The following is a 20,747-nucleotide window of genomic DNA, read 5'->3' on the forward strand; positions in this document are numbered from 1 at the left end:
TGAACTAGTTTAACTTTCTTTTATTTTCTTTCTTGTTTTGATATTTTCAAAAGCTCCGTTTCTCTTATTTAGGCTTAAGCTGAACTAAACCTGTCACAGCTCGGGAGGGAATGTGTTTGGGCTGTTAGTGAGTGTACTGCTGTTAAGGAAAGGGGTTATTTTAACAGTATGCAGCACAATACTGAATATATTTTCCCACAACTGTTGGAAGCAAACATCATTGTTCAGAATGCAATTCAATTCATTTCTCAGAAATGTTTCACTCTGGGTATTTGGATCCACTTGCCATTCAGTCTAATTACCACTCCACAGCCGATCTGTCTCTCCGTTTATTTAAACTCGGCAGGAATCACAAAACAGAGGTGACACCAGTATTTGAACAATAGCCTGCCGGAGAAGGGCACGGCTGATTTGGCAGTTACCATTTCACTGATAGTGCTGCTTTCATGTCCTTTGCTCTCTTTGTACAAGAGGCTGATAGGAGCACTGGGGCCAGCTGCCTCTCTCAGGGCCCCTACTCCACCACCCAGACTGCCTCTGGAGGACCCTTCAGAGCCAGCGGATGAAGGTGAGGCGCCAGCATGTTGGACAATCACAGAGCGAGCCTGTTCTCACACAGGACAGTTAAGTGAAAAGTGAGCTATTGAAACCAGCTGCACTCTCTCCCCCTCAGCTTCCTATCTTCCCTGAGGTGTAAAATGGATGTTTTTAAGGTGAGCTGTGTTTGTCTACATCTGCTTGGCAGAGCATCTTAAAGACAATTTCATGTCGTCCTGTTTTCTTGCAAACCTTAAAGCCTGAGGGCGCCTGCAACATCACAGAAAGACATGCGAGTGTTTAATTTGTTTTCAGTCATTTCTATCAATTGCTGTGGCCCACACACACACACAAACACACACAAACACACACACACACACTGAATGTCTGCAAATGTCAGCTTAACACCATTTGCTCAGCAGCTCACCTACAGTTCACTTAGTACAGCATACTGTATTTTGTAGATCAACCTTTGAGCAGTTATCTACTTTAAAAATTAAATCTTTTGTTTAGTTCTCTTTCAGAATGCCAACACACTTCTTTGCTTGGTCAATAGAAAATAAACAAACAGCCATTAGTATTCACACTGGCTTCAGTTCAGAGTCAAGGGAAGTTTGACTCTTTCTTCCAACCTTAAGGGCTGGAAAAATATAATCCAACACAGGAGTTTTTATACACCACTCTGCATTCAGTCATTAGTTATTAATCTCTGACTCTCATCCACACCGTGTCTTTTGTCCTGTCCTCCTCCTCCTGCTTCCAATAGGGTCGCAACAAATGGCTGCCTCTTCTGAGCCTGGTTCTGCCAGAAGTTTCTTCCTGTTAAAAGGAAGTTTTTCCTTCCCACCGTCACCAAGTGTTTGCTCATAGAGGGTCATCTGATTGTTGGGGATTTCTCAGTATTATTGTAGGGTCTTTACCTTACAATATAAAGCACCTTGAGGTGATTTTCGGTGTGATTTGGTGCTATATAAATAAACTCAAATTGATTTGAATTCAAATTAATTGAATTTAACTGAATTAAGATCCAAAAAAGTGCAGTTTCTCTAATGACCACCTCAGGTTGTTTTCAAAAGAGGGTCAATATCCATAGCCTACAATAATGTCCAACTGTTCAGCAGAAAACACAACCAAGTTAAAAACAGTAAAACAAGACAAATACAAAAGAATCATCTTTTTAAACTTTACTCAGTCATACTGGTGACTAACATGGAGATGGTGTCGTAGGTGCCTGCAGCTAACAGGTGCCTTCCCATCTTAACCAGTCCCTGAACTGGACCTCTCCCCCTTTTTTGTGGAGACACACCTGTTTGACACACCAATGTGACACAGTTATAAAGTCTATGAATTAATCTTGATAAACAACATGGAAACATTCCACCCTCCTGGACCAGAAGTGACAGTGGTGCCATACACATGAGTGGAGATTAACCGAAGTCATTAATTGCTCCAAATTTTCTATAAAATGCACTGCTGTTTATTTTGTGGTCACAGCAGCCTCACTGAACAGGACTGAAAATGTATTTTCTTATTTACTTGAACAAAATACTACAACTGAGTGCATGAGGAGGTTTTGTGCCTTTCCTTTGTGATCTGTATGTCAGACTCAAATATAAACAAAATGATGTACTTATTCTAAAAATATCTAACTGAATGAGAAAGATATTTCAACAAGAAAATTTTTTATGTTGTCTGGCAAATTATAAAAGAGAGTGGGGTAAAGGGTGTTTTTCACTTGAGCTCAGCGTTTCAGCTCTCTTAAGTTCTCGGCTCATGCACAGGCCTGCATGTGTCCTGTGAACCAAAATGACTTTGATTTAAAAAAAAAAAAAATCCAACACAACAAATGGTAAGTCTTCAAACCTAGCGGGTTAAGTCAGCGTGACTACACAAATTTTGCAGAACAAACCTGGCGTTCTACATTTTTATGACAAAGTTATGAGGTTATAAGTGCAACACCAGAGTATATACACCATAGCTGGTTCTGGATGAGCTCACAATGGTGCTTCCTGGCACAAGAGAGGGATTAGGAGGTTGTTTGTGCATAATTTGAACTCTGCTCAGATCCACCACACACTGCTGCTATGGCTGGCATGTACCTTCTGTAGCTCATTGTTTTCTAATGGCTACTTGAGAAACAATGGTATAACCACACTGTCATTCTGTCTGAACTGTCAAAGGTCGATTATTGACTTGGCCATGCACTGTGCTTTAAGGAAGGCTCTGTGTATTCCAAATAAAAACCTTAATCATGTCACACTGTCTTTTTAAGCCTCTCCCTCTCACCAGACTTCCTGGTAGCTCTCGGTGCACTATCCCAATAGTTATGGCTTTGGTACAAGTGTTCTCAGTTATTGGGCCACCAGCAGGGATTACATGCCTAAGTACATGGGAGATCTTTGGACTCCATCACTAATATCTGTTTTACTCTTTTGTTAAAGGAACTTGATCGCTTACTACATGGACTCATGTGAACAGTTTACTTTGATAACCTGCTGATGCTGATGATGTGAGATAATTCTTATCACAGCTCTTCACAACTTGAGCCTGATATTCCAAGTAGTTCAAAGGAAAAATCCAAATTGCAATTCAACACACAGACACAGTGTCTAGATCATGTTTTGCATCCACACATATCATTTCCACAACAGCAGCCATGACAGAAGGTCATAGGGCTAACAAAGTCATAACAGTATGAAGTCTGCTGATTTGCAAACACAACAAGTGTTAGACATGTCTTTTATCCATTGCAATGCTAAGAAGTCACCCACGTGTTCAAGTCTTCTTTGGTTTTGTATATTTCTGTGTTTGTGCCTTTGTTCTGACCTGTAGCAGCTCCTCTTGGTCATCACCAACCTCCAGTGCTACAGTGACCGAGGCGAAGGGACGACTGGCCATCTGCTGTCGCTCTCTCATCAGCTGCTGTAGAGTGAGATGGGATAAAAAGAAAAGAGTTTTAATTTATTTATTTTCATGGATTTATTTCTGACAGATTACTGTGTCAGAACTCAAACACAGGTTGTTATTCTTTTACTGGATTTATCCTCGAGAAACTCTACAGGGAACAGCTGAAGGTTAAGTGCTTTGCTCAAGGGCATCCTAACAGTGCAAACTAAATGAGATTAAAGTGCTTCACAATTTCTCCATTGCCAAAAAAACTCCCCAAAACCGATCAGGGTTGTTTGACAAAAGCAAACATGTTAAGGTGGTAAGAAAGAGAAGTAACAGGGCTAAGGAGTAATATTGACAAAAAGGCTATCACTGGAAAGAAGGCCAGAAGTAACGAAGCAGTAAGAAAGAAGCAGGTAGATGAAGAAAAATGATAAAAAAGAAAGGAGGATTATGAAAATATAGGTTTAGGAGGAATGGAGGGGGGCAGAGATCAAAGTAGATGCTTGCTAGACACACAGGAGGAAGGCAACGATGAGTGGGGAAAAGCAGCTGGTGGGGGAATGGTGGGAGTCAGAGGAGGGCAGGCAAACTTCATTAATGAGGAAATGTCAGATGAACAAAGGCAGACAGCGAGGCCTTCATCAGCATGAGGTCCAAACACTGACCGAAAACACAAACAAAGATACAGCACAGCATTTAAATGAAGAATGAAAAAGAAAGAAAGAGAAGAATCCTCCCACACAAAGTAAAACAGAGACACGCACTATCATCAATAAAGCTAAGGAGTGCGTCTACACCCGAAAAATAACAACATGCTCACTGCATCTTCATCTCCTCTCTCCATCATTAGCTCGGTTTCCCAGCTCTTTCCAAATCAATACGGACATGTTAATGGGGTTTTGTTTCTACATTTAGCTTGGGGTTAGCCACCTGTTTTACACACAGAAGAACTCATTTCTAGCCAATTACATGCCAGGCAATAATCAGTATGTTTCTGGTCGTTTTGGCAGAAATTCTGCCTGATGCAGGCTGTGACATGTTAAGCAATGTTGGGAAGACAGAGGGAGTCGATCAAGTTTTTGGTCTCTAATGTGAATTACCTGAACATTGGAGGACTTTGACTTAGCATGCAAAAACACTCACAGTAGGTCGAAGTAAAAAACAAAACAAAAACAGACTTTTCCTTATACTTCCTAACATTCTCTGCTTTAAGTTATCCAAGTACACAAATATCAGAAACAAGCCCAAAAGAAAAAGAAAAGAAAGACATTAGGAACAGAAGCACTGCAAGGATGTTAGAGAATATTTGAAATTGAAAGAAAAAGAAACAGATAACGAGGCATATCTCCAGCCCCTGCCCGCCTTGTGACCTTGAATTGGACAAGCAAAAGAAAATAGATGGATGGCGATAAAGAAAAAATGAAATGAAAGGAGCAAAACCAATAAAAGAAGCCAAAAGCACAGCACTAGATTAAAAAAGAGAAAAATAAAAACAAATTAACAAGAAAAGGCAAGGACAGGACAGGAAAAGGAGAAAAGCAAAGGAAAGAGAAAAAAGTGTAAACATCTCCTAAATATCAATGGCTTCTACACTCTGCTACACTTCTCTAAACTGAAGCAGCTCTCGTGCGGCTGTGTCCTCTCCTGTTGATGAGAAAAGGCTGCACACTGACATTAACTGGCTGTCAGGTGTTGTGCTAGCGTGCCGCCGGCTGCTCGATTGCCGGTGTCAGACTCTTTAAGCATGACTGAATAGTACACCTGTAGCTACATCAGCACAGTCAGGTGCTCCGGCGGCGGCAAGCGCTCTGCTAGCACGCTGCCATGCCGGCTAATGTGATGTCTTTCCTTGTTAGCTGTCACCACTGTGGGAATGCTGCTCACATGACAGCGAGTGCTTGCTAGCATCGCTGTTAGCCTCCTGCAGATGTCAGTTTAGATTTGTAAAAGACTAGCTGAGTAGGTGTGTGTGAGAGGAAGGGTGTCTGTGTACTGGAAGCTGTGGATGAGGTAAGAGATCCCCTTTAAGCGTTTTTAAACCTTTATGAGTGCGTCAGGATTTGTTATACTGCTGTAAAGGCAGGATAGGTGGCAGGGGAAAAAAATAGGTCCAAAACTACTGAAAATAGGGTCCAAAGGTGCATCTGTTACACACAGAGGCATTTGTTAATCACCCTGATTAAGTTTTTTAAAAAAGGATTTGTTTTAAAAATGTAGTGTGACAGACCTGTGATCAGCACCAAACCATCCCAGGCCTTTCAGATTGCATATTAGCCCCCTTGAAAAACTATTCATAAGTAACACTCAGACTCATTGGCACAATTTTGAATGTGAAGGTCACTACTATACATGCAAATGTGCCTCTAGTCTGTACTGTCTGGAGTAACTGAACCTAAGTGGGCGACGGTGCTACGCTGTTGGTAAGTAATGAAATGTCAGCCATATTTCTGGGTTTCGTCCGTCATGCTTTAGTGTTGATTTCCTTTTTGTTTTCAGAATTTAATAATAATGGATTGCATTTATATAGCGCTTTACAATACCACTATTCATTCACTCTCACATTCACACACTGGTGGAGGCAAGCTACAGTTGTAGCCACAGCTGCCCTGGGGCAGACTGACAGAAGCGAGGCTGCCATATCGTGCCATCGGCCCATCTGGCCATCACCAATAGGCGGTAGGTGAAGTGTCTTGCCCAAGGACACAACGACCGAGACTGTCCGAGCCGGGGCTCGAACCGGCAGCCTTCCGATTACAAGACGAACTGCCAACTCTTGAGCCACGATCGCCCAAACATTTACAGTAGTCATTTGTTGTATTAACAGTATTCATGTGCAGTTTACCATTATGCAAATCTTGAGAGCTTGAAAAAAGACAATCTATTCTTTAGGTTTGCAAAGATGTTTCACTTCTCATCCAAGTGGCTTCTGACTGAAAGACCTTTATGCAAACTTATTAAGATTATTCAGCTTCCAGACTCCTAGTACACCAAAACTAATATATCTGATAAGAAGAACCACCGTCTGGCCAATTAGGATGTCAGTGTGGTGAATAAGCTGGATTGCTTCTGTTTTATATATTAGCCTAGCAATCCTAGCTTTGGTTGATGGTTCACTAACCATCCAAAACTTCACTGCTATTTCATTTATCCATCTTTGTTTAAAGCTTGAAAAACAAAATCATATGCCGTATGCTGAACGCATATCCCTCATCCTAATAAATTATCTTTCCATTTACATTATTACTTTTTGTAACATCGGAGTTTTTACCACTTCTTATTCTTAGCTGTGCTGGTATTGGAAAATTTGGGCTTGAAAATTCCTAATTAATTCATCCTTAACTGGATCCCTTAACATTTCTTTAAGTTTCCAAAATTAAGGCTGTTTGGTTTAGTTTAGACAAGGATTACGGTGTGAAGAAGACATCAGACCATTAAACAAAGTCTCCTTCCTGATAGCTTTTACCGCAGTATGGTAGCTGAGCTGTTTATACACAGTTTGCGTGCACCCATGTGCGAGTTTGTGTCATGCGAGGTGTTCTCTCAGCTCTTTATTCCCTAAAGCTGTTGCTCCTCTGTTAGTGAGATTAGACAAACTGGTCAAGGTGAGCCGGGTCACATCTGCGTGTGTGAGCGCTGCAACCTGATAAATGAGTCTAGACAGTGGAATTATGTTTAGACATAAAAAGTGGGTTTAATATTCATGTCTGGGGTAAGTTTTCAAGTGTATTGAAGATGCAAGTGTGTACTGCATGTACGTGGTACCTACAAACGTCTTTATATATACACACATAAATACAAAGAAAAAATACAAATATACATTTTGGTCAGAAAAAGACCACTTGTCTGTCTATGTCTGTGTGTGAGTGCTTGTGCATGTGTTGCGAGTTTAATGCCCTCTTTGACAAGTCCTTGAGCAGGCAACAAGGACAAGACAGCGGCCATCTCCTCTGTCTGCCCGTCGGACTGTAAATCAGCCATAAAACAGCTAATTAACTCTGCTGTGCTGTAAACAAGCAGTGCCACACCACACACCACCGAGATGACAAAAGAGGGCGGAGAGCAAAGAAAGCCTATGCGAGTATGTGTTTAAGTTACAGTTAGAAATATTATCCAATTTTCCTGCAAGGGCTTTAGCTGGGTACCTGAAATCCCAAACTAAATCAGAGAAAGACACAAAGCTGATATTTTTTAGGTAATACTGGCGTTTCTTCACATTTTTTACTCCATATCAAATATGTTTGTGTTTAGTTAGCCATGAGGGGCGGGACAAAATCCACACATTTATTCATCCAGACGCATAAACAGCCAAGAGAAAAAATGAGAGCGCTGCGACAATGAAGCCAATCACATGCTGAATTATGTTTCACAGAACACCGCTCAACCATAGTAGCACCTGCAAGCTCAAACTGCCAGTCCTGTTAGGCTGGAAATATCTGTGTAATGTGATGTTTGTTGATTTCAGATCTACTCCTGTCTAATGATGGGTTTCCTAGCACCACAAGTATCCCTCTTCTACTGTGGCAGCAGTTAAAGCTCTGTGAGGGCACAGCTATAGAAAGGTTAGTAAACCCATCCATGTATGTGGGTGTTTGCATGATTGTAGGTCTTTGTTGGGGGGGGTGTAATACAACACCAAGCACTCAGTAACCATCAGCCCCTAATTGGTGGTACTACAAAAACAAAACCAGCATGCGTTTGTCAGTGTACACGCAAAGCTAATGAAAATCCACAAACTCCAAGAGAGACCAGTGACATACAAAGGCAGACAACCTGACACTTTAACAAGGAAAAAGGGGAAGGTGGGAATACAAACATAATAGGAACTGACTACCAGGAATATAAGCACATGAGAAATGAGACAGGTGGGAAAAAATGGGGTGGACAGGAAGCGAAACAAATATAGGGAGTCACAGGAAGGTGACTTTTATGAATGAAAACTGTAATAACACCTGCAAATCGTCGGACGCAAACAACCGCCGTTCAAAATGACCAATGCGGCTATCCAGTCTTTGGCGGATTATCGGCTCACTCAGTGTGATAAACCGGCCAGTCCAGCTAGACGTTTTTTAGTGATTGTTTCCTGTCCGTTATTTCCCTCGCTTCCCCAGCCCGCCTCAGATTTTATCTCATGTGCACCAACCCCCTTAGACAGACACCACTTATTTCCTGTCAGCTTGGACCACCACTCACCTACTGGCTATTGGCATTCATTTCCGGTACTGCTTCTCGCTCGCCCCCTGCCCATCCACCACCAGCCTCCTCTCGGACCAAGGTCTCTCCTACTGCCTCCTCCTCTGCCCGACTAGCTTGGATTCCAAGGATCTCATTATTACTTTGTGTACACGCTACCTGACACATTCTCCCTGGTTACTCTGCCCCGTCTAACTGCCCTCACCTGTTTCGCAGATTTGTCCAACCCCTTGCTGCCTGTCTCTGCTCCCCTGACCAGTCTCTTAGCCAAGTTAGGAAGACTCTTGTGTTTACTTAAGATTTGCATTTTTATCAAGACTCATGTCTGTGCTCTCACTCACTTTAATTACCAGTGCTTGCTGTAGGTTATGTCATGTAAATACTTTCCTGATTGAATAAAGAGATTTCAACTACTTCTTGCCTTTTTTCTTTCTGTATTGTCTGGATTCTGTTGGCTGTTATGAAGGGATTTCTCTTCACCATAGAAATGATGGAGCGATTATCCACCACTGTTGCCTTTCATGGATATCCAGGTCTTTTTGCATTGCTGAGCTCATCAGTGTTTTCTTTCTTTCTCAGGATGTACCAAACGGTAGATTTTGCCACTCCTAATATTGTAGCAATTTCTTGGATGAGGTTTTTTCTGGATGGCTTAAGGATGGCTTGTTTCACCTGCATGGAGAGCTCCTTTGACCGCATCTTGTCTGTTCACACTGTGAGATTATTATATTAACTTATACCACGTTGTACCCCTAATTAAAGATTGTAAAATCATTATGTAGTTTTAGGTTGCATTTAACTCCTGACAACTATTAGATTTATTAGACTGATTTGTATTACATTAGACTGCTGATTTATTGTGAATGAATTACATTGTTTTACGATGCATTATACTGCTGATTTATAAGAAATACTGTTTTCGGAGAATCATGGCCTTATTTGTCTGATTAGAAAAGAACAGATCATACTGCACAGGAGGCGAAGGTCAAAACTTAGGCTCACTGAGAGAGAAAGAATGTGGATGTTTAGGTTTTATGACTTTGGAGGGGGGCTGACACTATAAGAATGTGAGAAACTGTCAGGCACTTCGAGATCTGGCGGACACCCTCCTGTACACGTCTCCCGTCTGGACGTTTATGGTCGAAGTGTTGTAGGGAATAATGAGAATTGTATGGAATAAAGAGATTGTTGATTGAGCATTTTTATACACCGAGTGTTGTTCTTCCTTCAGCCCAAAGATCAAAGAATTGGGATATTCAACAACACCAAAAACTTTCAAATACAAGCACGACACCTCAAATCAACCCTGAGGAAATTGACCACACCTGCCCATGAAGAAGCCTTTGAGTCAGTTGTCCAATTACTTTTGGTCCCTTTAAAAAGGGCGTCGCACATAAGGAGCTGAAACTCCTAAACCTGTCATCCAGTTTGACTGTGGATTGTGAAATGCTGTTATAAAATGAAGCCTTACTGATAAAGCAGAGGAGAATAGCATAGCAAGTAAAAGGAAAGAACAACGTAGGGTGACACAACTGAATGTACTAATATGAAGCTACCAAACAACCCATTTCTCATTTAATGTTACTGCCCCTGCCTCACATTTCCTCTGTAGATGGAATGCAACATCAGCGTCCATGTCCCCACAGTCTATCTGTAACCTAACTAGATGGTTTAATCAATTCCACCAAAGGCTGCAAGTTTAGTTGTGATTAATGTGTTAATCAGAGATACAAGCGAAACCACCTCTTCTGGACAAGGCTTAATAACTCTTACAGACTGCTCCCAGTGCAAAGAATTTCACTCTGTTGCAAGGTATGCTTCAAAAGTAGTGTTATAACTAATGATAAGTGTCCCAGAATAAGCAGCACTTTAAATTGTAGGAAAAAAAACAACTTGTAGTTCTTATAATGGCTGCTGCCAAAAACTGATTTTTTTTAAGAAATTGGTGTAAAATGTTCAAATCAAATATTCCCACAGGCCTTGTTGAAACTGATGTTACAGAATCACCCAATGTCCCATAAAGAGTGTAATATAGTTCTGCTTGAAAGAGTGTCTACTGTGTGCCTCAAAGGGAAATGCAAATGTGCGAAGGAGCAGATGAAAAGGGTGACTGTGACAGTACATTTTATGGTTCAGTTAAGTTTTAATGTAAAATCTGGTCAAGCAATATGTGATTTCGTAAAATAAAGTCTTCTCTTCTGTGTCAGTAGAGCAGGACAAGCCTATTCATCCGTTAGATGTGACAAATTACAATTTCAGGTTTGGAATCTTTTTGAGGAAAATGACAATAGGAACAAAAGTTGGTTATCAGTCCCTTGGCTACAGGAATAGCAGTCATCTGAAACTGATTTTGCCCCCTTTGATTATAAGCAAAGATTAAGAGAGTGATATGCTTTCATGGTGTTTAAAAATCACTGCTCTGGCTTTGATCTGGGTCTTGGCCTATTTGTGTCATTATGCATGTGAACATAATTATCTGTTTCGAAGAAGCGTGATAAAGTTCAGTTTTAGGTAAATTAAAAGTCCTTTTTCAGTAAGATAGTCCTTTTAAAGGTTTCCTTGTAAAGAATACATACCATCATCGTGCCTGAGTGGGTTTCCCCCGAAGAGTTCAAAGATATGAGTATTAATAAAAACTTCAACGATGACAAGCAGTATGAATTTTTTTGTCTGTATATGCACATAGTTTTATGATAAAGAGTTGTAGTAACAATGGCACTGGTAAAGTGATGGATAAATTATTCTTAATGTTTCTGGGTAAGATAAGATAAAAAGGAAACGCATCTCTGAGAACCATATCCAATCCTGAAAATGCATATATAGTATGATTGACTTAAGATTGTGGATAATACCGCGGAAGCACTAGCTGGTAGTCGGGCCGTACGCGTGTCTTAGTGCAGTTGAACATAATCCACAAAGTCCGCTTGTCGTCGAAAAACAAACAGGCAAACATTTATTTCCACAGTTTTGAAATACAGTGATCCGTTTGAATGTTCCTGTACACTGCAAACACGGTAAGAAACTGTTTTTCTCCACAGCTAGTTAAAGCCCCCGTTGCTCCACACTGCCCGTCGCGAACGGTCCCCCCGTGCACAGTTACCGTGTGTTAAAGGAACAGTACGTAAAAATTAAATAAGGCAAGAAAAAAAAATACAATTTAACTGTAAATCTTACGCTAAACAAATTATAAAGTAAAAACTGAAACTCCCCATTATCTTACACTTATCCTTATCCAAAATGATTCAAATTATTAACAAATATACACTCTGTGCAATCTGAGTAAACTAAGAGATGATTAGACATTTATCCTATATAGTGGAGAAGTCTACTCCAAACACCTGGAAACCTTCTGGAGGGATGGAACAGTATTTCCCCAAAATAATTTTTGTCCTTTGCTATATTCAACACTAAGTAATTAAAGTAAATTAAATTTTACATGTATAGCGACATTCAGAGCTTCACAACAAAATGCCAGAACATAAAAACAAAAGTTAACCACACGCTAGGCTAAAAAGTTGAGTTTTAAGATGTTTTTTTGAAAGCCTGCATAGAGTCCACAGTCCACAGATCTGAGAGGGAGAGACTTCCAGAGCCTGCAAAAGCTCTGTCTCCTTCAGTTTTCAGCCTTTTATGCTGCACAACCAGCAAGCCCCGATTAGGGATGGGGAATTGATAAGAATTTAGCTATTCTAATTCCATTATCGCTATCACTTCTCGATTCGATGCCTTATCAATTCTCATTGGGTTCTCATTGGCTCTGTTTTGAGAGTCACCACTATCATTAAGCAGCATATCAAAGACATTACAGATTAATTGCAGATTTGTTGTGTGCTCAAATTTTTGTGAATGTTGGAGGTATTTCCCCTCTTTGCTGTGAGCAATGTTGGGGTCATTACTCCAAAAAGTCATTTTTACACATATGAAACAGCACTTTACTCAAAAGTAATTCAGTACATTAGTCTCAGGAGAAGGTAATTCATTGTTTATAATAAAAGCCTATAAAAGGGATTCTGAGGTTTTTCCTGTTGGTATGCTACATTCTATAATTGATCAATGTGGCGATTATAAGCAGGAGCTAAAAAGGAGTTCACAATGTCAAAATATATAATACAGCAGTATGTGTGCAATTACAAACCAGAGTCAGCTCTGGCCTCCTCCCACTGTCGCTGAGGAAGTTTTTTTTTCTTCTCCGACATCTGCAGTCTTATCTCATTTAATTTTCATTTGGTGTCCTTATTAAAGCTTGTAAAATACAGCTGAAATATGAGTCAAATGACAGCTTTGAACCTGAACAAATCCTTCACTCAAAGACCAAGTAGTTGTTTTTCAACTCGTAACAATGGGTGCAAGTTGGAAACACAGAGATTTGTCTTCAGCTTTGATCTCAGACACCATCTTAACACTCCATCTACCTTTAATGCATTCAAGCCATGTTTTTCAGGCGTCTGTCTTACAGAAGCATGATAGGAAGATAAGCCTTAATTTGTATCAATATATCTGTCTAGACCAGCAAGTAGTTTTTAGGCATCAAGTCTGTTTGCTTCTGACTTCTGCACATACCTCAGTTGTGTCTGGGTTAGGCTCTGGACACAAATATGTCATAACAGCAGTGTTGTGATGCTGTGAGTTGCTCAGCTTTGGAGATTTCATCTGTGGAAATGTTTGCCTTCTGTTCATGGAAGTACATGCCACTCAACGTGTGGTGTGTAAAGCTCCCAGGAATATATTGGAAAAACTCAAAAGCAATGCCTGTCTCTAGAGACATGACCAATATACTCAAAGTTTTACATAGAAACTATGTCTCCTGTTTACATTTGCCACTGAAAGAAGTGCTAACATGACAGCATTACTGCTGAAGGGGGTGCCGCAAATGTAAGCATCCTGTAAGATTGTCACCATCATCAAGGGTTTTTTGTCTTTTCCGTAAAACAAATAATATTACTCTGGGAAACTGCTCACAGCACAGTTTGCTTTAGTAACAAAACATAACTTAGATATAATATAAATATAATATAACTTAAATATATTAACTTTTTGTTTAGGACACTATAGCTATCGTTTGTGTCGCAAAATAAACTGTTTACGGCAATATTTTTTCATCATTTTGATGGTCACTGTAGTGGCTATATTAATTTCTTAAAGTTCTCTCTTTCTCTTATATTTAATATAACCACACTACGGACGGATAGGCGACTGTTTTTATGCGTTGTCGTTAGCAACAACGACGGTAAAACCATCACGTGTCCACTTGTTTATTTTCCACATAAGCCTTTCACAATAAAGCTCAAGATCCTGTTGAGACTTTTCAAAAATAAATTGAATTATGTGAAAGAGTATGCAGAGTGTTTATGGATGAGAAGCAAAAAAGAGCCGCCAGGCGCTAAAAAATAAACCTTAGACTCAAACGTTAGAACAGGCTTTTCCCCGCAGCACGCCGTGTAATAAATACTCACAAAGAAAGCGGCGGCCATTACAACTTATGTCTAAAAATGTATAGCTTCATGCATCGGTTAAAACACTGGACTCCAGGTACACGACGCCCAGCTGGAAACACTTCACGCAAGTCGAGCTGCCCGAGATTCACAGAATTTACAGAAAATGTTAAATTTTGTGATTTATATCGTTATCGGGACGATAGATGTCTTATATCGGGATATGAGACTTTGGTCATATCGCACAGCCCTACGTCTAGTGTAGAGTGTATTTAGATCAAAATAACCAAGATTCATAAAAAAGTACTACAGGCCAAATGGGGGAAAAATGAACTTGGGGTGAATTGTTCCTTTAATTGTGCTAACTGGCTGAGGACTGAAGCTGCTGCCTTTTTGCTGTTGATATGGAGCTTACAGTTCAAGGCCTGTGTGAAAAAGGTGGACTCTCATTAATGGGAATGGGATCCCTAGATACATGAACTTGGGGCATCAACTCATTCTGCACAAAAAGTGCAATCCAGAAATGCTGTTTCATTTTTAATACATAGGCTTTCAAGTATGCCAAGACACATGGATGCTTTCAGAAAAGGACACAAAGAGACAAGAAATACAAGACGATACAAATAATATCTTACTCTCTCAGCAAAGCTTTGTTGGAACACCATAATAGACACATGGACAAACACCACACGCAGACGCACACACACAGATATTCATAAAGCCATGATTGATAGTGATAAGTATTCAATTAGTCCTTCATTATGTGGCTTTGGAGTTCAGCACTGTGACTGAAGACAGATAGGATTTTCAGCTTTGCTTCTCAGCATAAAGTATGATATTAGCTATTGAAAGAAGAATGAATCTGTACAAACGTCGTGTCCACAGAGATGCCGCTGGACTGATTGTTTGATACAATGCGGTTGCTTAACAAAGGACGCACACATGGGTGCACTCGTGGATTTACATCATAAAAACACTTGGCAAAAAAAAAAAAAAAAGCCAAATTTGTCTGTGGGGTGTCTGCAAAGAAACAGGTGTGAGTAAAGAAAGACTGACTTACACTGGGAATCTCATACCCACAAACACACACTCGCCCCACACACTTCCATGCCTCTTGAATTTGTATGCTAGCGGGGCCACAATCAAGAGGCGATAACAAATCTCATTTCCGCCATGTTTGCCAAGTTTCCAGACAGCATTTGTCTCCTGGCTGAATGTGGTGAGTGGGATTCTGAGTAGAGTAAACAAGGGCACAGATATCCTCGTCTGATAGAATCCGCCACTCTACACCGACTTCCAACACACCATCTCGAGGACTGGACAAAACACTTCTTTTTCAGAGCTGGCTGCAAGACAAGGCTTTGGATTGTAGTTGAACGGATACCAACAAAAATATGTCTGCAGTCTTGTAAGGGGCTTACAATATTTGCAACTGATGACACAAACCCATGCTAGCATTCGAGAGGCAACGGGCAAAACACTCCTATAGAGTCCTTCAGGAATGGGTCCTCTAACCCGCATGTTTTTTTTGTTTATGTTTTTTCATCTTTTGACTTTGTCTTTAGGAACAAATGTTTGACATTAAGCCTTTGTTTCCCTTTGTTTTACAAAAATTCAACAATAAATCACTAAATACATTCCCAAAAGTACAAAACATGACAATCGGAAGTCTGTATGTGATATGCCTCTGCTCACTTACTGACCGGTCATTTAAGGTTCTCAGCATAACAATTAAGCGATTGTCTTTTTTTGGGTGGGTGGGGGGTGAGGGTTGTGCTGAAAGACTTAAAAGCACAATTTATAAGGTTAGAATGACAGCAGACTTTGTTGAGGATAAAAAAAACAACAGACAACTAAAAATGTAAAGCTGCATCTCAAACCTCACTCTGGTCCCAATAGCGAAAACCATCCTCAAAACAGCTTTACAACAGATGGAGGCGGTATGTTACAGCTAGAGCCACACAATCTGATTGCAGCAGAATATCTTTGACACACATCCTGGCATAGTGGTAGAATTAACCCCCATTGATTTCGGGAGCTAATTAGAGAGGGCCTGAGAGACAAAGAGAGACAGAAACGGCTTATAGATCGCATGGCTTGTAGCTGTTACTGTGAACAAGGCGGACACACTCTTGTATTATGACCAGTAAGTCCCATTCACGGCTAACAGTCTGTCAATTTCTGCTAAGGCTTTGACTGGAAGGAGAAAGAGAAAAGAAAAGGCCACACACAGAGACACAAATAGGGGAATAACATGAGAAAAAATAGAAATAGGAAAAAAAAATCACTGGGTATGTGACAAAAATGGGCGATATGTATACATGAACAGTTTGAAAGCCTGAACATTTTACAAGAGACCCTTAACTTCACTGCGGGTGGGTAGCTCTCTTTTCACTGCTACCAAAAAAAGGATTGATACTGGATCTGCAAAACACCTGCCTCCTATCCTATATGTCCAATAATACTAGATTACAATTACACAAAATTTTGACTGCATTTCTTCCAAAGTGGAAATCAGTTTACGTAAGTGATATGAACAGCTATAATCGTTTATGCATAATGCTCCATCTTAGATAACACCAACAGGCAGTTCAGATGTGATCAAGTAGATGAACCTGAAGGGGAGAATAGGCAAAGTAGAATCAGTTTTTTTAAAATCCATTTATGAGATTTGACACGTGAAGTTTCAGCACTTTTATCCAAACTTGTAACGATCATGATAAACTTCAAAATATCCAAATATATTCTCAGAGTCAAAATATGACACTGATGTATACAAAACATGAAAAATAGCAAGTCTGGTCAAAATCGTAACATTTTGTGTTACTTTGGCCAAACTAAACATAAAAAGGTGGATCGAAAATGTGTCAGAACAAGGGGAAATATAAGCTGATGACATGTCTCTTATTCTCCACCCCGCTGTCCACCCCTCTATTCCTCAAACATAGCGACTGCAGTGTTAAACAGTGTGGTGACCTGGTCCACTAAATCACCCCTGGCTGACAGACAGAGAGAGGGAGGCATAAAGACAGAGCGAGTAAGCAGGAGACAGGGCTGGAGCGAAAGAAAAGTGGGCTGTTTTCAGAGGTCATTCATTACATCCTATCACATTAGCCCTCATCATTGGCCTCCTCAGACAGCCATCATCCATCCCCATTCTCCACAGGCCAGCACACATGTGTGCACATATTTTAAGAGAATTAAAGACCAGCGAGTATAAGTAGGCTGCATGTGTTGGTGTCTTTAGCATGTCTCGCCATCTCATTTTGTTACAGGACTGACAAAAATCCAGCAGCTGGTGTTAATCTGATGTACCTGGAGCATAGATCTCTCCAGTTACGCTCAGAACTTTTGCAAACTGAAACACAACCATGTATATGAGCCACATATGGTGCTTATAGAGCTCCCACAGAAGTGTTTCAGACCAGTATTTATAACCAATATCAGTAAGTGATCAACAGGTGTTGCCAGCCTGCTCTCTATCTGAGAACATCAAATATCATAATTTTGGATAAGCCACTTGGGCCTCACAGATACGCACAAGGTGTCCTTTGATGTTAATCAAACATAGTTTATTAGTAAGAAGGGTCAGTGTTGTGTGGGGGTTTTTTTTATAAAACCAAAATCACAATCTTTTTATAAAACCAAGTAGTTTTTATCGCCTAATGCTAGAGTCACAGTTGGGAAAATTGTGTTTGGAGAGCCTAGCAAGACCAAAGGTATGACCATATACAATGACTAGGCAGGTCTGTGATTACTTGCGTTCAATGTCCAGCCAGCTCATTGATTTGAAACAGAAATTTCTCCAGAAATAGTGACGTGGTTGCTGTAGCAAAGCGATTTAACTGCAAAGTGACACGGACACCTGGAAGCCTTGTTTTTATATAAGATATAAGTCCAGGACACAGCCAGCTGAGTGGAGTCCCAAAGAGACATATTTCACACAAGTCGGGCTTATCGATGCAGACTGACTCAGATGACATGTTGTAGTCAGTCTGCCTGCATTTATATTATTAGACTTTTTTTTTATTTATTTATTTATTTTTAATAATTAGCAGTTGACAACTTAGAATAAAGAATAAAACACAAATATCAAATATTTCCAGTACTGGAGAACCATGCAGAGGGCAACAGTGTTACTGGAATCTTGCAGAACTGCACCATTTTCCACTTGAGTATGTGAACATGTAAGTTTCTTCTTTACTTGTAAACCGATATAGAAAGGTAGACTTGAATAAGAACTACTCAAAATTATTATACAAATGCACGAGTTGATAGACTATTGTTCATTAAGTCATCATTTATTGTTGTATTGTTCATAAATTTCACTTTGTTAATTGATTCTGTATGTTTTTGTTAATTTTTTGTGCTAACATATGATTTATTTGTGTTATTACAACAGGTTATTGTTTCTATTCATTTTTAAAATTATGTGTACGTGTGTATATTTAAGGATTTCAGGTCAGTCATGATCTCGTATGTAGGGCTCAGTTATATAACTAAATTCCTCACTAACCACTTAATTGGATTATTATTGTTTAAGGTTTAGCTTGCTTTAATTTTTTAAAATCTTTCCTGACTGAATGGATGTACATATGGTTTCTATAAAGGAGAATTTATTTTTACATACGCATAACTTTTCCTCGAGATGAGGCCTGTGTGTAGGTGTGTGTGTATAAATGTGTCTGCCAGGAGAGAAACCTGTAGGTGGTTCTTATTATGGCCTTGACAGCCTGATTTACAAGATTTAAACAACCGTGTATCCCTTTGACCGCAGTCTTTCTCACTTACACACATGTAATCCACAATGAGCCCACTGGCTTGTTATTCTAGGAGTCCCCAATCACACACATTGCAAACAGACTCTGTAAATGCATTGGTCTTCTCTTTTTGTGTTGCTTCTTGCCTCTTTCTCTCTCACACACACAGTCCTTTGGTTTCCTTGGGAACTGTGTTTATCCAGTCCATTTAGTCCATTTAGCCGTGTGTCCCATTAGCATCAACCTCCCATCTGTCTACCCGGCCCCAAGAGGAGCGCCAGTGTGTGTGTGTGACTGATGCTTGTGTATTTAACTATTCTTGTGTATATGTATGTGACAAAAGTAGTGTGTGTGGGGTGTGTGTGTCTGATCATCGCACCCTCCCTTTCACAAACTAATCAAATATCAGATTAACGTTCATCAATTCCCACCTGCACCAGTGACGCAGCACACGATCATTATCTCTGACCTCTCTGGTTGGCTGGCTGGCATCCGTCCTATCCACCAATTATGCTCCACAGCTGACGGGCCAGGTGACTGCCACTTCCTGCCCCGTGCCCAATTAGATTCTGGCGGGGAAGTGACCCCAGCCAGGATAGACTGGCTAAGGTTGTCAACCCTGAGGTCAAGGAGAGGTTTCTCTAAATGATTGTTAGGGGGCTAACATCCACACAGGCAAACCTTTTCTTAATGAGATCATTACATCTTCATGATGTAGTAATGTGAAGAGATGTTTAATCATTCTGGGCATAATTTACTGTCAAATATAATTTTATTCACAACTTTATGGTTCCTCCAAGGGAATTAACATAGGTCAACTGAATAAAATCGGCTTCTAGTTCTGGTGGCTTGGAAACACCAAAGATCTAAGTTTTGTAAAATAATACATCAAAAGAGGCAGTAATATATTTATATAGTTATTATACCATGGTATTTTTCCGATGACATCATACAACTCTCTGCATGTATTCAAGCTTCAGAAGTGAGATGAACGCTACTATTATGCTACCAAGAGAATAGGCATACAGTCATGTAAAAAGGAAAATGCTAGTAAAAACACAACTGACTCCACCGTTACTAGTTACATAGGAATTAACAGGTTAAAAAGCAGAAAGGTTGCTCATCAAACTTGATTAACTGATCACCAGCAAGTGTTCGCACCTCTAAAAAATCTAATGTTTTGGCAGTTTGCTACTCTGGACCATTCAGGTGTGTTACCACAATCTTCTCATGAGTCTCAAAGCCAGACTGTGCAATGCCCTGAAAAATTGCAAAAAAACAACCCCCCGCCCCCCCCAAATAGCTAGCTTTCTGGCTCTAAAGGCCACACTCAGCATCCGTCCATTCTCCATCCATTCTATTCAGCTTGTCCTTATCAGAATCACAGGGGGTGAGGCTGCCGTGACCCTGTATAGACCATGTCACCATGTAAAACCTTAAAGTTTATGACAGTTGCCAAGACAAGGCATCTTCTCTCTAAAATGAACATGGCAGTACAGCATAACCTTGCAAAGTTGCATCTGAATGAACCACAAGACTTCTGGAACAATGTCCTTTGGACAGACAAACTCCAAAGTAAGAATGTAAAGCCATAATGCTCAGCATCACATTTATCAACAATCAGACATAGACACTTCACATCAGTTGTCTGCATAGTCGTGGAGGGGTGCTGATTTGGGCTTGTTTTTCAGTCACAGGGCACCTTGCCGTGACTGAGCTGATCATGTACTACAGTCACATGTGAGGCCCAACAGCTGAAGCTTGTCCAAAATTAGATCAGGCAGGGTGACAATGATCCCAAGCACAGCAGCAAATCTACAATAGAATCGTGAATGAAGTATTATTGTCAGACCTTAAGAAAGCTGTGAATGAACGAATGCCAGTAAGCCCCAATAAACAAAAGCAGCACTGTAAGGAAGAGTGGGCCAAAATTCCC

The 20,747-nt window shown here is 40.3% G+C and overlaps 1 protein-coding gene across 2 annotated transcripts in view; it reads right to left on the bottom strand.

Annotated features, from left to right (window-relative positions):
* The window catches only part of atrnl1a (attractin-like 1a), a 307,920-nt gene that overhangs the window by 54,996 nt on the left and 232,177 nt on the right, over nucleotides 1-20,747 (bottom strand). For both annotated transcript variants that reach the window (XM_040034074.1, XM_040034076.1), the window contains one exon: nucleotides 3,364-3,459. In XM_040034074.1, coding sequence (XP_039890008.1) covers nucleotides 3,364-3,459 — 96 coding nt within the window. The remainder of the gene's footprint in view (nucleotides 1-3,363; nucleotides 3,460-20,747) is intronic.

This window comes from Simochromis diagramma, unplaced genomic scaffold, assembly GCF_900408965.1.
Source record: "Simochromis diagramma unplaced genomic scaffold, fSimDia1.1 OVJJ01000176.1, whole genome shotgun sequence".
Lineage (NCBI taxonomy): Eukaryota > Metazoa > Chordata > Actinopteri > Cichliformes > Cichlidae > Simochromis > Simochromis diagramma.